The 17,917-nt window shown below is 36.1% G+C and overlaps 1 protein-coding gene across 3 annotated transcripts in view; it reads right to left on the reverse strand.

Moving 5' to 3' along the window:
• Positions 1-17,917, reverse strand: part of LOC125678067 (THO complex subunit 2-like) — a 54,112-nt gene that overhangs the window by 30,275 nt on the left and 5,920 nt on the right. For all 3 annotated transcript variants that reach the window (XM_056156497.1, XM_056156496.1, XM_056156498.1), the window contains exons 8-23: positions 16,848-16,934; positions 16,527-16,670; positions 15,642-15,814; positions 14,851-15,052; positions 13,473-13,633; positions 12,974-13,076; positions 12,516-12,599; positions 8,916-9,009; positions 7,859-7,939; positions 6,289-6,385; positions 4,798-4,915; positions 4,187-4,366; positions 3,757-3,921; positions 2,702-2,764; positions 1,190-1,284; positions 127-253 (exon numbers count right to left, since the gene is read on the reverse strand). In XM_056156497.1, the coding sequence (XP_056012472.1) occupies positions 127-253; positions 1,190-1,284; positions 2,702-2,764; positions 3,757-3,921; positions 4,187-4,366; positions 4,798-4,915; positions 6,289-6,385; positions 7,859-7,939; positions 8,916-9,009; positions 12,516-12,599; positions 12,974-13,076; positions 13,473-13,633; positions 14,851-15,052; positions 15,642-15,814; positions 16,527-16,670; positions 16,848-16,934 (1,974 nt within the window). The remainder of the gene's footprint in view (positions 1-126; positions 254-1,189; positions 1,285-2,701; positions 2,765-3,756; positions 3,922-4,186; positions 4,367-4,797; positions 4,916-6,288; positions 6,386-7,858; positions 7,940-8,915; positions 9,010-12,515; positions 12,600-12,973; positions 13,077-13,472; positions 13,634-14,850; positions 15,053-15,641; positions 15,815-16,526; positions 16,671-16,847; positions 16,935-17,917) is intronic.

Here is a 17,917-nt window from a genome sequence, read left to right on the forward strand (position 1 = left end):
ATACTTGTAACAACATCTGGATAGCTGAAAAACGCTGTGTAATTTTGAAGAGTTTCTTTTGACTTCACAATGACACAGTAATTTTGAGAAAAGAATTTGAAAATACAGGTGGTGAATTTGACATACCAGATCATCATTGTCCTCTATGGCTGTTATCTGAGCAGTGAGCTGTTGTATCTGTTTATCGTACACTGTCGTAGGTACGGCCAGATCATACATTGACATAGACCAGAACGTCACAAAGAAGGTAGCGCTGAAACAGACATACAAATAAAGGTGAGTACACACAGATAAAGGTGAGTAATGACAGATAAAGGTGAGTACTGACAGATAAAGGTGAGTACACACAGATAAAGGTGAGTACACACAGATAAAGGTGAGTACACACAGATAAAGGTGAGTACACATAGATAAAGGTGAGTACAGAGAGATAAAGGTGAGTACACACAGATAAAGGTGAGTAATGACAGATAAAGGTGAGTACTGACAGATAAAGGTGAGTAATGACAGATAAAGGTGAGTACACACAGATAAAGGTGAGTACAGAGAGATAAAGGTGAGTACACACAGATAAAGGTGAGTAATGACAGATAAAGGTGAGTACACACAGATAAAGGTGAGTACACACAGATAAAGGTGAGTACACACAGATAAAGGTGAGTACACACAGATAAAGGTGAGTGCTGACAGATAAAGGTGTACAAACAGACAAGGTGAGCACTAAATCATCGGAAGAAAAATTCATTCCTAGTAAAAAAATACCATTCACATGAGCACGTAATTATATGAAAATGTCATGGCAGATCAGTCGGTAGAGCTCTCATTTTGTGTGCCGGAAGTCCTGCGTTCAATTCCAGGATGCAACAGACTGCGTGTTGTTAAAATAGTTAGCAACTGATCTTTTGCTGTTCAAGTAGAGTTGTGGGTCTTTTGAGATGGAATTTACAACATTAAAGACAGAGATCAACAACAAAAGATAACAGGCACTTATGATCAGCATGTGGTCTGTGATGGACCTAAGGGTGAGTGATAAAGACATTCTGAACTGATGATAAAAAATTCCATTCCTAATTCCTAGTTTTCCACGACATTGAACACAACTATGGCAGACGTTCACAATTCAAGCCCAATTTCAAAAACGAACATTGGAGAGTACAACATTTTAATGTACGCAACTACTATTTTGTACCTGAGGTCCTCCCAGACTCGACAGTTATAAATCGGCCGGATCAGTTCCACCACGGGATTCATGACTGCCTCTGCTGCTTCAATGTATCGCTGTTGCTGGAAAAACAGGTTGGTAAAACATAAACGACAATATAACATGGTAAAACGAGTGTCGTAAATGATGCATTGACAGATGATAAAAACATGGAATTTTAGTGAGACAGAAATTTAGCGATTTTCCCACAAATATGGGTACATATATTTAGCGAGAGCTAATTTTAGCAACTTTATAATTCCAGAAAAGATTTCTATTACTTCTGATATGGAATAAATTGTTAGCGATATTCAATTTAAGTGATCTCATCACTCTTTCTAATAATGTCAAAATGAAATCCTTCCTAAAATATTCTGCTTTAATGGGAAGTTGTTAATAAAAGACTGAAGCAAACATTGGGTGACAGAAATAGATGACAAATACAAATACTCAACTGACAATAGTTACACTTAACTTCAACTGACAACAGTTACATATACCTTCAACTGACAATAGTTACACATACCTTCAACTGACCAGTTACACATACCTTCAACTGACAATAGTTACACATACCTTCAACTGACAATAGTTACACATACCTTCAACTGACAATAGTTACACATACCTTCAACTGACAATAGTTACACATACCTTCAACTGACCAGTTACACATTACTTCAACTGACAACAGTTACATATACCTTCAACTGACAATAGTTACACATACCTTCAACTGACCAGTTACATATACCTTCAACTGACAATAGTTACACATACCTTCAACTGATGACAGTTACACTTACCCTCAACTGACAATAGTTACACATACATGTACCTTCAACTGACAATAGTTACACATACATGTACCTTCAACTGACCAGTTACATATACCTTCAGCTGACCAGTTACACATATCTTCAACTGACCAGTTACACATACCTTCAACTGTCCACAGTTACACATATCTTCAACTGTCCACAGTTACACATATCTTCAACTGACCAGTTACACATACCTTCAACTGTCCACAGTTACATATACCTTCAACTGACCACAGTTACACATACCTTCAACTGACCAGTTACATATACCTTCAGCTGACCAGTTACACATATCTTCAACTGACCAATTACACATACCTTCAACTGTCCACAGTTACACATACCTTCAACTGACCAGTTACATATACCTTCAACTGATGGCAGTTACACATACATGTACCTTCAACTGACAATAGTTACACATACCTATAACTGACAATACTTACACATACCTTCAACTGACCACAGTTACACATACCTTCAACTGACCAGTTACACATATCTTCAACTGACCACAGTTACACATACCTTCAACTGACCAGTTACATATACCTTCAACTGACCAGTTACACAGATCTTCAACTGACCACAGTTACACATACCTTCAACTGACCAGTTACATATACCTTCAACTGACCAGTTACACAGATCTTCAACTGACCACAGATACACATACCTTCAACTGACTTCCAGACTGTTTGTTGTTTTTGTCCATTTTGCGAAGTTCATCAAATTTGGACTAAAAAATTAAAACACAGTAATGTACATGTTATCAACAAACCTTTTACCATTAATATAATTAATGTATCTGTAAATTTACATTCATTAATACATCAAAGCCTATATATACAGTACATATACAATAGACATGATGGATATGTGAAACACTTGATAATAAGTCTTGCAAGATTTATATCTGATGATAGTCTTGTAAGATTTACATCTGATGACAGTCTTCTAATATTTACATCTGATGACAGTCTTCTAATATTTACATCTGATGATAGTCTTGTAAGATTTACATCTGATGATAGTCTTGTAAGATTTACATCTGATGATAGTCTTGCAAGATTTAAATCTGATAATGATAGTCTTGTAAGATTTACATCTGATGATAATCTTGTAAGATTTACATCTGATGATAGTCTTGTAAGATTTACTGATGATAGTCTTGTAAGATTCACATCTGACGATAATCTTGTAAGATTTACATCTGATGATGATAGTCTTGTAAGATTTACATCTGATGATAATCTTGTAAGATATACATCTGATGATGATAGTCTTGTAAGATTTACATCTGATGATAATCTTGTAAGATTTACATCTGATGATAGTCTTGTAAGATTTACTGATGATAATCTTGTAAGATTTACATCTGATGACAGTCTTCTAATATTTACATCTGATGACAGTCTTCTAATATTTACATCTGATGACAGTCTTGTAAGATTTACATCTGATGATAGTCTTGTAAGATTTACTGATGATAGTCTTGTAAGATTCACATCTGACGATAATCTTGTAAGATTTACGTCTGATGATGATAAGTCTTGTAAGATTTACATCTGATGATAATCTTGTAAGATTTACATCTGATGATAGTCCTGTAAGATTTACATCTGATGATAATCTTGTAAGATTTACATCTGATGATAGTCCTGTAAGATTTACATCTGACGATAATCTTGTAAGATTTACTGATGATAGAGCCAGTCTTTATTAACATACGTTAATTGCATAGGTGTACTGTGGACGGCAGAGGAAGAAGGCAGCGTCAGCGGGGACGTGGAACGTTGTAATCAGCGTGTCAATCGTCGGAAGTCTCTTCACGAACTCCTCCGTACTCAGCTGCATCGACAGAAAACTCCCAAACTGAACTAAGGTGTCCTGGCACTGAAAATCAAAACAATTACTTCAAATATTTATCTAAAAAAAAATCTGGGATAGAAATTTATTTAATTTCAATACATAATATAAAGGTACATTATCACTCTGAAAATACTGACAAGACATAAGTTTTATATCTTCTTTTTTATCATTCAGAATTTTCAAATTGCTTTATATTCATACTTATGCCTAATGATAATTTTGATAATCATAATTTTTTTTTTATCTGTAAATACTTGGGAAGGACTTTTACTTTTGAATGGTACTGTACCTGATCATACAGCCTGCCTACAAGTTTAAGGTGACTTTCTGCACTCTCCTCATAAATCACGCTGTCCCTCTGCTGCGCCATGAGAATACACAGAGCTAAGGCCAGATCGTGCTCTAACAATGAGTCCTTTAATCTTGTGGATGATTTCTTTGTGTTCCTCACTTGTGCAAAATATCCCCCCTGGAATGTAAATGATAAAAATACAGTTTAATAATTCTGACACAACATGCTGCAAATAAAAATATGTTCTATGATTTCTTTTATCTGTAACTTCCTGAAAGAAATGCATTCAAACTTTCATTGAGCTGCAAGCCATCTCTGTACCTCCTGTCTGAACAGTTCCCCATTATATAAAGTATCTACGTAAGAGTTAAGTGTCCTTTATCAGTGTGATGTTGCACCTTAAAGCATGTTTTACTTCATATCTCAGTAGGTCCCAGTTAGATATGGTATCTATATCAGAGTTATTCCTCTTTATCAGTGTGACAGCACACCTTAATACATGTTTTATCACCTGTCTCAGGAAGTCCCTGGTTCCTGTTACACATGGTATCTATATCAGATTTATCTCCCTTTATCAGTATGACTAAACACCTTAAAGCTTGACGTACCTCCTGTCTCAATAGTTCCCCGCCAGACATGGCATCTAGCTGATCGTCTGTGATTTCTTCTGAGATTTCTATTCCTGCCATCTTAGTCACCACTTCCCTCAACAGCAAAAGGTCAAAACTACAACAGATCATGTGTTATCTAAAAATCTTCTAGAAGTACATTTCCACTGAGAGCTTCTTAAAACACAACAAAAGGACCATTGGCCTTAACAGTTACCTGAGTATCACACACAAAAAACCTTTCACTTCTGCACTAACCTGATATAACACGTGGGAGTGATAAAATTCATAATATTGATTTCCTTAATTCTATAACTTTATTCCATCAGAATACGAGACAGAAACTATCATATATTTTATGTGTGCTTATTTATACTTTACCTTTGATGTGGAAGAATCAGTGTTGTGGCTTATAAACATGATTCATCTTTTAAATTTTAATAAGTTTAATTGATAATTACAGCTGGCAATTCATCACACCAATCAATCCCGAAGTAGGGATATGTGGTGAAGCGTCAACAAAAGTTATCAAATCATCAAGCCTTGTTTTCCCAATTTAACGATGGTGTTCTCGCAGGTCAAGTACAATTGGTCCTCATTAGGTCATGAAAGACCAACAGCTTGTGTAAACAAGAAGCACTTTGAATTATATATAACAGGACTTAAATTTTACTTTCAGAGATCCTGAGTTTTGATTATATATAACTGGACTTAAATTTTACTTTCAGAGATTCTGAGTTTTGATTATATATAACGGGACTTAAATTTTACTTCAAAAGATCCTGAGATTTGATAAATCAAGAGTTTAAATAGAGTGAGAGTAAATTTGCTATTATTGTTCGCATGTTAAGGAGGTGCTCTACATCATCATAATGGCTGACTTCCTATCAAAACATGAATGAAAATATATATATCAGCAATATTCAACTATTCATTTCAAATATCATTGCCTAGCTGAGTAGCTCAGTAGGTTAGCGTGTCGACTGCTGAACTGTAGATCGCCTAGCTGAGTAGCTCAGTAGGTTAGCGTGTCGACTGCTGAACTGTAGATCGCCTAGCTGAGTAGCTCAGTAGGTTAGCGTGTCGACTGCTGAACTGTAGATCGCCTAGCTGAGTAGCTCAGTAAGTTAGCACGTCGACTGATGAACTGTAGATTGTGGGTTCGAGTCCAGCAGAAGTTTCAAATTTTTTTTCTTTCGAGATTGCTTTTTATGAAAACTGCATTTCTTTGTAAACTAAATGAAGTGAATTTGAAAATTATCCATTTCAAAATACTGTTGTACATATCCTCCATTTTTCATCGACATCATATTTCTCTGGTGTAGCGTACCTCCTCGTCAGACTGATGCACAAGTAGCAGCCACAGTGGTTTACCCGAGTCCCTCAAGTGACCTAACAAGTGGTATATGAAGACTACACTCCTCACCTTTTTCCTGCCTTCAGCTTATAGGCCAAGTATTGCATCAGTCCTGCTAAGTCTACACTCCTTACCTTTTTCCTGCCTTCAGCTGATTGGCCACGTATTGCATCAGTCCTGCTAAGTCTACTTGGTATTTCCTACATATACAACCAGCAAAGTTTGCAAGACCTGGAAACAAATTTGAAAAACAAAAGTTTACACCTGAGTGTACTAGAGAACATGCATCAATTGCAGTGGCACCATTACCTGTACTTGTTCATGGACCACCAGACAGGAGTGTCATATATCTTAGCATCTTATGCAGGATAGACAGACAGTCGATCCTTCGTTTTGTGGTACATTATAGGTCACGAGACACACAAAACAAAAAGTAATGGAATCTTCTAAATTTAAGGGGGTGATTTTCGTGGACGGTGGAGATTTTAGTTTTGTTGGGATTCAATTTTGGGGATATGTACATTAAAACCAAGTTCATTTCATTGTGGTTTGACATTTGTGGGATACAGTTACCTATAAAATCCATGAAAACTGAGCCTCAATGAAATTTTAATATCATTTATTTGCCACCTCAAAAAGTTTTGAAAAATTTATTCACCCCGACAAACCCACCATTTTTAAAAATCATTTATTCGCCCTCACAAAATTTTTCTTATTCACCCCCACAAAATTTAGTGATTTCACAATAGTATCAGTACTCCTTGTATATCAAATGGTGGCAGACCACATCACATTCCTCATACTCTTGTGAATACTTGTTTCTATGGGATTCATAACATCATGGAATGGTCATTCTCTTTTACAGTAACTAACCAGTGACTTCATAACAATAAATCCTAAAACTTTCAGAAATAACGTATTATGGCATCACCCAAATTCACGGTACAGAGACATTGTACAAGTTATAAATACAGAAACATTGTACTAGTTATAAATACAGAAACATACATTGTCTATCAATACATGAAATCCACAGTTACTACTACTTTGCAAAAACACTTGTGTTAAATCTGCAAGAGAATCTCTGGCCTCAATACAGAAAATAATGGTATCATTTAGTATTGAAGAAAATTGACTTCATACAACTATATCTGTTGCTATAATGTGTCAGGTGTAAACGGAACATAGATTTCTGTTACTATGTGTCAGGTGTAAACGGAACATAGATTACTGTTGCTATGATAATATCATCTGTTGCTATGATATCATTTATTGTTATTGTTGCTATATTTATCCACTGTAACGAATTTCACCGTTATTGTTATGATATCTCATCATTTTATTATCTACTGCTATTTATGACATCATCTATTGTTATTTATGACATCCTCTACTGCTATTTATGACATCATCTATTGCCATTTATGACATCATCTATTGCCATTTATGACATCATCTATTGCTAATTATGACATCATCTATTGCCATTTATGACATCATCTATTGCTATTTATGATATCATCTATTGCCATTTATGACATCATCTATTGCCATTTATGACATCATCTATTGCTAATTATGTCATCATCTATTGCCATTTATGACATCATCTATTGCTTTTGACATCTAATTGCTATTTATGACATCATCTATTGCTCTTTGTGTATGACATCATCTATTGCTCTAATAGCAGACAATACTTACTTTGCAGCCACTTGGATATATTTGTATCGTCATACTTCATCCTGCTCTTGTCGGGATGGGCCAAAGCATCAATAATGCAGTCTTTCATCCGTCAAGGATTGTAGAAATTATCTCACTACCCTCAAAACTTCTTTTACAGTTGTATGAAAAATATCCCAAGGGCCAATTGTCACTAGTTTCCTCACCTACTCCTTGGGGTTACACCACCAAAAATGTTGGATCTCCCTGGGTTATTTTTTTAGGTCTTGATATCAAAGGTCTGGGTCTTTCCAATTGGGCAATAATAGTGTCATTTGCTTGAAATTGGGGAAACTGTTTTACACAAAGAAATAAAAAAAAAATACAACAACAAAAACCAACAAAAAAAACTAACCCCCCCCCCAAAAAAACAAAAAACAAAAAAAAAAACCAACATTGAACTATAAAATAATAATTGTTCTTCTTTTGACTTTCAATTTGGTCAAAGCTTACCTCTGACATTTAAATAAGCAGAGGCCAAAGTTTTAAAGATTTATTTAACAATTTTGAAGCAAAACTTTTAATCTGTGGACCTGTGAAGGAGATTTATGAACAATAAGACTATCCTGCTTTATTTACATAGTTTGGGAATTTCAAATCAAAATATGGTGAAAATATCTGCTTTTTAGTATTGGGAACAGAACCTATTTCAGCACCCTACAGACCCTCAAATAAACCCTGCTCCCACACCCCCCATCTAGTCCTGGAGGATCCACCACCACAAATGTTGGATCTCACATCCTGATCTATTACCACTGGATCCACCACCAGAAATGTTGGATCTCATATATCCTGATCTAACACTGGATCCACCACCAGAAATGTTGGATCTCAAACATTCTGATCTACTACCAGTGGATCCACCACCAGAAATGTTGGATCTCGAGCATCCTGATCTACTACCAGTGGATCCACCAGAACTAAACTATGGTAAAGTACATGGCCATCTACCTAATAGTATTTACATTGTTTATTTCATAGCGTTAATAACATCTAACATGTTAAAGCTGTATCTGCAATTCATTTTTAAAAAGGATACATGCCAGCATATCATACGACATAGATGTAAGGTACTTCAGAGAGTCTACCACTGGACCAATAAAGTTATCATGTGTCTGGATCTGAGACAACACCTACAATAGAAAACACGAAAATCAGTTCTAATCTTACAGACTAAAACACACAACACCATAATCAGTTCTAATCTTACAGACTAAAACACACAACACCATAATCAGTTCTAATCTTACAGACTAAAACACACAACACAATAAACAGTTCTATTCTTACAGACTAAAACACACAACACAACAAGAGGCCCAAGGGCCTAGAATCGCTCTTCTGATAAATTGTACAACCCCACCATTTCTATTCTTAGCCTCTTAGTATTCTAAATCTTTAGTTAAATCCTAAGAATTCAAAAAAAGTAGGTCAATGTGATCTACTTTTTGGTTTACACATTTTGAGAACCCAAGAAATATCAACTGACAAAGTTTGATGATTTTAAGCCAATTAGTATCTGAATATTGAAATATAGCTGTCAAATTCCAATCGTAGGTCATGGTGACCTACTTTTTGGTCGGCGAACTCCGAACATGCAAGACCCATCAACTGACAAAGTTTGATGACTGTAAGTCAAATAGTATCTGAAATATATAAATATAGCCGTCAAATTCCAAAAGTAGGTCAAGGTGTCCTACTTTTTCGTCAACACCCTTCAAACATGCAAGACCCAACAACTGACAAAGTTTGATGACTGTAGGTCAAATAATATCTGAATTATATAAATATAGCCGTCCAATTCCAAGAGTAGGTCAAGGTGACCTACTTTTTGGTCAACACCCTTTGAACATGCAAGACGCATCAACTGACAAAGTTTGATGACTGTAGGTCAAATAGTATCTGAAATATAGTAATTTAGCTGTCAAATACCAAAAGTAGGTCACGGTGACCTACTTTTTGGTCGACACAAACCGAAGATTGAAAACGCATCAACTGACAAAGTTTGATGATCCTAGGTTTTACAGTGCCCAAAATATGCATCTAAAATTGAAAATGTGAAATTTGAATATCTGCAAAATTAAAAAAGTAGGTCACTGTGACCTACTTTTTTATAAATATGTTTCAAGGCCTCAAGATGCATCAACTTACAAGATTTGATGATTCTAAACCTCTCGGTATTTGAAATAACAACTTAAAATATATCTATAAATGATAAGCCATAAAATTCAGAAAGTAGGTCACGGTGACCTATTTTTCAGTTGACGCATTTCAAGGTCCCATGATCCACCAACTGACAAGTTTTGATGATCATAGGCTTCAAAGTGTCCAAGATATGCATCAAAATTAATTTTAAAATAAATACCTGCAAAATTCAAAACGTAGGTCACCGTGACCTACTTTTGAGACAACTTGACACAAGGTCCTAAGATGCATCAATTGTCAAAATTTGATGATCCTAGTCCTTATAATGACTAAAATATCTAAGATTTAAGGAATTTAAAAAAATTCTAAATTTAGGTCAATTTTGAAGTGACCTTGAGACCACGCCCTTTGCCCCAGGGTAATGCCTTGAACAATTTTTGATCTACAACATATCTTCATCCTTATGTGTAAGTTTGGTGATAATCTGCCCTGTGGTTCTTGAGAAGAAGATTTTTTAGCAACCACTACTTTTGTTTGTATTTTCCTGATTATCTCCCCTTGTTAAAGGGTCACATCCTTCTATTTAGTATGTATGAAAGCCCTTGGGCCAATGATACTCTGTAACAAATTTGAAAAAAATTGGCCAAGGGGTTCTTGAGTTATAGCCCTTTTTCTAAAAAGTTTACGCACACCGCACAAATGGCCTTTGGCTCAGAAGAGCTAATAATCAGTTCTAATCTTACAGACTAAAACACACAACACAATAAACAGTTCTAATCTTACAAACTAAACACACAACACCATAAACAGTTCTAATCTTACAGACTAAAACACACAACACAATAATCAGTTCTAATCTTACAGACTAAAACACACAACACAATAATCAGTTCTAATCTTACAGACCTACAACATGATTATCAGTTCTAATCTTACAGACCTACAATGCAGAACATAACAAGAGGTTCTGTGAGCAATGCTCACTAAGAATACCCCCCGCTTAACTCAATCTCCCAAAGGGTGTTGGTAATAGGTATAAACTACCTCTTTTCTGAGTGTAAAAAACAAATGGCATGACAAACCGAACCATATTGCTACTTCGATGTCCAGTGCGCATGACCTTTGACCCCAAAATCGATAGGGAACATCTTCATCCCATGGGTAGTCCATATGTATGATATGGTGACTGTAGGTGGAAAGGATAATGCTTTAGAGCCCGGAAACCATATTGTTAATTCGATGTCCAGTGCACTTGACCTTTGGACCCCAAAATCGATAGAGAACATCTTCATCCCATGGGTAGTCCATATGTATGATATGGTGACTGTAGGTAGAAAGGATAACGCTTTAGAGCCCGGGAACCATATTGCTAATTCGATGTCCAGTGCGCTTGACCTTTGACCCCAAAATCGATAGGGAACATCTTCATCCCATGGGTAGTCCATATATATGATATGGTGACGGTAGGTGGAAAGGTTAATGCTTTAGAGCCCGGAAACCATTGCGTCTACAGACGGACAGACAACCCGATTCCAGTATACCCCCCCCCCCCCAACTTGTTGCGGGGGGGGGGGGGGGGGGGGGGGGGGGGGGGGGGGGGTATAATCACTAGATCTTAATCCAAAAGACTGGAAATAAACTCCTACAAATTACTAACTTCATTCATGAATAGCAGACGTAAAATCCAATTTCATTTTACTACCTAAGATATTCACAATTGAAACATAGTAACAAGCTAGTTGCCTCAAATATTCACAAGTTCAAAGCAGCTTACAGGCATTTCCCACAATGGAATAAAAGCTGATTTCTTCAGTGCCTCTGAATTCATTCAAAAAGTATACATGTACTCAACAGCCACACATTTAATTACAACTTTAACTAATCATCTATCAGTAAGTCATGAAATCACCTACAGATTAACTATTCCATTATTTAGACATGAAATCACCTACAGATTAACTATTCCATTATTTAGACATGAAATCAAATACAGATTAACTATTCCATTATTTAGACATGAAATCAAATACAGGTTAACTATTCCATTATTTAGACATGAAATCAAATACAGATTAACTATTCCATTATCTAGACATGAAATCACCTACTGGTTAACTATTCCATTATTTAGACATGAAATCAAATACAGATTAACTATTCCATTATTTAGACATGAAATCACCTACAGATTAACTATTCCATTATCTAGACATGAAATCACCTACAGATTAACTATTCCATTATTTAGACATGAAATCAAATACAGGTTAACTATTCCATCAGATAGAAAGGCCGATTTCCAGGTTATGAATCACCACTTACTGTTTCTGATATTGCATCATTAACCAGGTACATGTATATAGATTAACCCTCAAATGCTAAACATCTAAATATCACCCATACAATTCCAAAGTTCCTGGATGTGAAGACAGACAGATAGGGAGACAATACAAAGCATTCTAACTGTTCTACGGGTGAGACATAAAACACTCACATATTCAAACAGGACCCCTGGATTACTGTGACTCAGTTTCCCAAGCTGACGACCAGAGGGCTTCACGTTCTCCTTTGAAAGACGTCTGCAAAAACAAACAGCTACATGTACATATCACAAAGTATTTCTTAGTTTTTATAGTTTCTTAACATTGAAAGCTACAGGATGTATCAACTTTAATGACCAGTTCTGATGACATAATGTAGGGCTCAAGCTAATCACACAACAGTAAGGGCTCTATAGACAAACCTGATGGATGAACATATATTGTACAACATACTTTGTTTGCTTCACACTATTTTCTAAATATTCCACTCCTGTTGTAGGATATGTGAAGCTGGACTATTTCTTTACATATGGCCCACTGACTTCACAAGAAATTTGATTCCACTTCCCCTTGGGATTTGTTTGAACCATTGATCTTACATTCTGTTGTTACACACGGTACTTTCACTTACTTTCATGAGGTATTTAGCCCGCTCCATACTGTCAGCACGGATACGAACCAGTCGGGGGTGTTGATTGTAGGTGTCATTCTTCCAATTCCCGTACAGGCGGTACCTAAAATCAGGGCAAGTCGAAATTGAAAAATGATTAGTACGCAGGTATAGGCAGTACCTAAAATTAAGGCACATTAAAACAGAAATATAATCAAGGCACGTTACGACTGAGAAATAATTACTCCCATACAGACGGGACCTAAAATCAAGGCACATTATGATTAGGAGATTATTACTACCGTAGACACAGGACCTAAAATCAAGGCATGTTACGGCTGAAAGATAATTACTCCCTTACAGGTGGTACATAAAATAAAGGCATGTTACAACTGAGTCGTTTTCCTGATTTCTGTTTATCAATAGATGAAAATCACCAGAGAGAGACAAATAGACATAAATTTCAATAGATGAATATCATCCCACAAAGACAAATAGACTAACTTTGAACCTTACTGACCTGAGTTCATAAGGAAAGAGTTTGAGGAAGCCCCAGAGCTCTTCCGACAGACAACAGTTACATGGCAGCATGGACATGCTGGGTAACAGCACCTCATCCAACATGTTCAGAAATCCGTAATATGCCACGTCATCCTCCGGTGTTATACCACCGCTGTGTCTCTGTAAAACAAGTATAAAACTACTAATCCAACATGTTGAGGAATCCGTAATATGCCACATCATTCTCTGGTGTTATACCACTGCTGTGTCTCTGTAAAACAAGTATAAAACTACTAATCCAACATGTTGAGGAATCCGTAATATGCCACATCATTCTCTGGTGTTATACCACCGCTGTGTCTCTGTAAAACAAGTATAAAACTACTAATCCAACATGTTGAGGAATCCGTAATATGTCACATCATTCTCTGGTGTTATACCACCGCTGTGTCTCTGTAAAACAAGTATAAAACTACTAATCCAACATGTTGAGGAATCCGTAATATGTCACATCATTCTCTGGTGTTATACCACCGCTGTGTCTCTGTAAAACAAGTATAAAACTACTAATCCAACATGTTGAGGAATCCGTAATATGTCACATCATTCTCTGGTGTTATACCACCGCTGTGTCTCTGTAAAACAAGTATAAAACTACTAATCCAACATGTTGAGGAATCCGTAATATGCCACGTCATCCTCCGGTGTTATACCACTGCTGTGTTTCTGTAAAACAAGTATAAAACTACTAATCCAACATGTTAAGGAATCCGTAATATGTCACATCATCCTCTGGTGTTATACCACCGCTGTGTCTCTGTAAAACAAGTATAAAACTACTAATCCAACATGTTGAGGAATCCGTAATATGCCACATCATCCTCTGGTCTTATACCACACATCCATCTTTATATACCACACATCCAACATGTTAGCGAATCTGTAATAAATCTGTTATCCAGTGTTTTACAACAGATACATCTCTTGTAACACAAAATACCAATAGCAATAATGAAAAAAGAGTTAGAGATTTCAAGTTTTTTTGCCTCATAGTTACTACTGCAATGTACATAGTATGCAACCAACAAGTCACACAAGGTTTTTCTATAATGGGTTACTGTGACCCAGTTTTAGCCCATCATAAATCTTACACATGATATGCTTCAAGTGATGATTCTAGGTCTCACAGTTAGAGACCTGACAGATTTTTACTACAATTGGTCACATTTTTGACTGAGTCAATGTTAGTTTTAGGTTGAAACACAACTTCATCCTTCAAAGCATCACATACATGTAACAATAGAATAATTTTTAAGGGCCGGAAATGAGTCATTGCACCTAATCCTTTCCAAAACTATTTACAAATATAACAAGGAATTTCCACTATTTCTACCAACCTTGGTCATAAAGCACTTTCCAAGGCGAATGAATTTGACAATTAGCACTGGGTCACATGATGCGTAGGGTCCAATATACCGCATCACTGGGAACACCTCGGTGTGCAGAGCTCGGTAGGAGCCCACTTCCTGTAAGTTTTTCGTCAGGTTTTTATCACTGCTCACCTTCCCTTTAAGAATCTTTTTTGGCAGGCCTGCATTACTGGAAAAAGAAAGGATCAAAACAGTATAGCTAAGGGATGAGATCAAAAGTTCAATGTCTGACAAAAAACTAAATTCACCCCCAAACTAAATATGATGAATGTTGAAACTAATCGATTAACAAGTAAAACATACGATTATAAATGACACTCTGTATAGTGTATACCTTCTCTACTGTTTACTCACAAAAGAAAGTGTATATTAAAATTTTTAAATGTTCATTACAATGCAATATCATTATGTGGTTAATTCTTTTTCCACTAAATTGTAATCAATGTCGGAAGACAGAAACTTAAAGGAGTTTTATCCCCTCCCCCTAACAATTTGAATCCAGATTTTTATCCGACATCGATCTTTTGATTTCGTCCCCAAGGTAACACTATAAAAATCAAATTATGTTTTTAATTGTTACTTTTTAAAATTTCTTTTGCGTGGACAAGACACTTTCATATTTACATGTACCATGTGTCCTCAACTGAATAAAATTGAGTAAGAAGACCAAACTCTTTTATAAGCTAGCTCCAAATGTGATTTAAAGAATCCTGAAAATTTTAAACATCTGATTTTATATTAAAAGTCCATGGACTTACTCTTTGTATAATGAGTCAATCATGCAGTGGACCATGGAGCATAATCCGGTGGCAATGGGTCGGTGAACCGTGCCGAAGAACTCAGGCAACCTGTCCAAAATCTCTTTCGCTTTGTCCCAGACCCCAAGTCTTAGTAAGGCCTCAGTCAATCCGAGTTTCTGATTGATTACATACTAAAAAGATCATTTCAACATGTTCAAGATCATCGCATCAGTGTAACTTCTAATATTATAAAGATTCCTTCAAGCTGTTCTATTTATATAAATATATTAGGTGTATATACAATGTAAATCAATTCCCAAGATGCATATTTATACATGCACTAAGAAATATCCATATGATTGATATGGCATTAAGGCCAAAACATTTGACTCCTGTTTATGGTTCATCTTAACTTGGCCATAAAGTATATTACTGTAAAAGTGCTTACTAATGTGTGGGTGAAATTTACACTAATTGAACAGTTACATGTTAAGCGGGTCAATTTCCCCCAAGCGTATAGTTATTGATATTTGATATAATATATATTAAATTGAGTTACCTCGTAATTCCCCCCACGCATAATGTTGGACATGGAAAAATGCATACTTAACCCCCAGCATAGATAGCCATTCTTACAGTATATTTTACTGGACCTTTCTTTCAGACATTGACAGAGAGCAATATTTCCCCAGAAATGTCAGATTTTAATCAAGAGAAATTCTTTTCACACATCTAACGAACATTGAAATAATACGTCCCGTCTAAAGACGAGTGCATAAAAAGCAAAATAAATACATGTGTCTACAGTAATCTGACTATTATCATCGTTCTGACCATCTCCAGCCATCTACTGCATTGCGTCTTTCCAGATTCAGTTTAACACCCATTTCACCTTCGCCTTACCAAGTCAACCTTGACTGCCTCGGTGTCCTTGGATTCTTCGTTTCTCTCGGCCAGATTGACTACGCTGAGCTTGCGGGCGTATGCCTTGGCCTCGTCCACCTCTTTCTGGTTATACTCCTTAATCTTGGAATCACCAGGAAGCAGCTAAAAGAGAAGAGGGATCAATACAGCCAGCCATTCCTAGACAATATTGCTAATGAACCCGAGTCTGCAGAATTATATGATGCCATGTCAAGATTCATCTGATTTCCCTCTGTATTAATAAAATATCCTGATGATATTTATAACACTTATTACCATACCCTTCCCATGTATACTTACATGTGGGTAGAGGGTTCCCAGGTCGATCAGATTGTGTCGCAGTAAAAGAGCAGCCACTTTGTAAAGACTGGGAGGGGTCTCTTCCTCCTGGAAATTACAACACAGAAATATTTCATATCGACAGCATGGCTAAGGATAGTTATACAATGCATTTCAGTTCCACAGTGTGAGGAAATTTCCCAAACACACTGACCACCAAAAATTACTTTCTAAATATCAACACAGGTATCTAAATACATGATACATGACTTGTCCAAACTATCTGTAAACATATATTTACTTGTCAGCTCCAATGATCTTTGATGTCATACACATAAAATATTTGCATACACAAAATGCCAAATCTCTTTACATAATTGACAGATACATTAGACAAAGATTTTCTACATCAAACTATGCATTTCCAACATGAACACACTAAATAGAAGTAGAATTTGAACCCCAGACAGTATTTAACAGAAGTGGAATTAAAATCTCTGTGTATAACACAATCTACTCACCTCGTAGAAGTGAAATTTGAATCCCAGGCAGTATTTAACAGAAGTGGAATTAAAATCTCTGTGTATAACACAATCTACTCACCTCGTAGAAGTGAAATTTGAATCCCAGGCAGTATTTAACAGAAGTGGAATTAAAATCTCTGTGTATAACACAATCTACTCACCTCGTAGAAGTGAAATTTGAATCCCAGGCAGTATTTAACAGAAGTGGAATTAAAAATCTCTGTGTATAACACAATCTACTCACCTTGTAGAAGTGAAATTTGAATCCCAGGCAGTATTTAACAGAAGTGGAATTAAAATCTCTGTGTATAACACAATCTACTCACCTCGTAGAAGTGAAATTTGAATCCCAGGCAGTATTTAACAGAAGTGGAATTAAAATCTCTGTGTATAACACAATCTACTCACCTCGTAGAAGTGAAATTTGAACCCCAGGCAGTATTTAACAGAAGTGGAATTAAAATCTCTGTGTATAACACAATCTACTCACCTCGTAGAAGTGAAATTTGAACCCCAGGCAGTATTTAACAGAAGTGGAATTAAAATCTCTGTGTATAACACAATCTA

Source organism: Ostrea edulis, chromosome 2 (genome assembly GCF_947568905.1).
Source record: "Ostrea edulis chromosome 2, xbOstEdul1.1, whole genome shotgun sequence".
Classification (NCBI taxonomy): domain Eukaryota; kingdom Metazoa; phylum Mollusca; class Bivalvia; order Ostreida; family Ostreidae; genus Ostrea; species Ostrea edulis.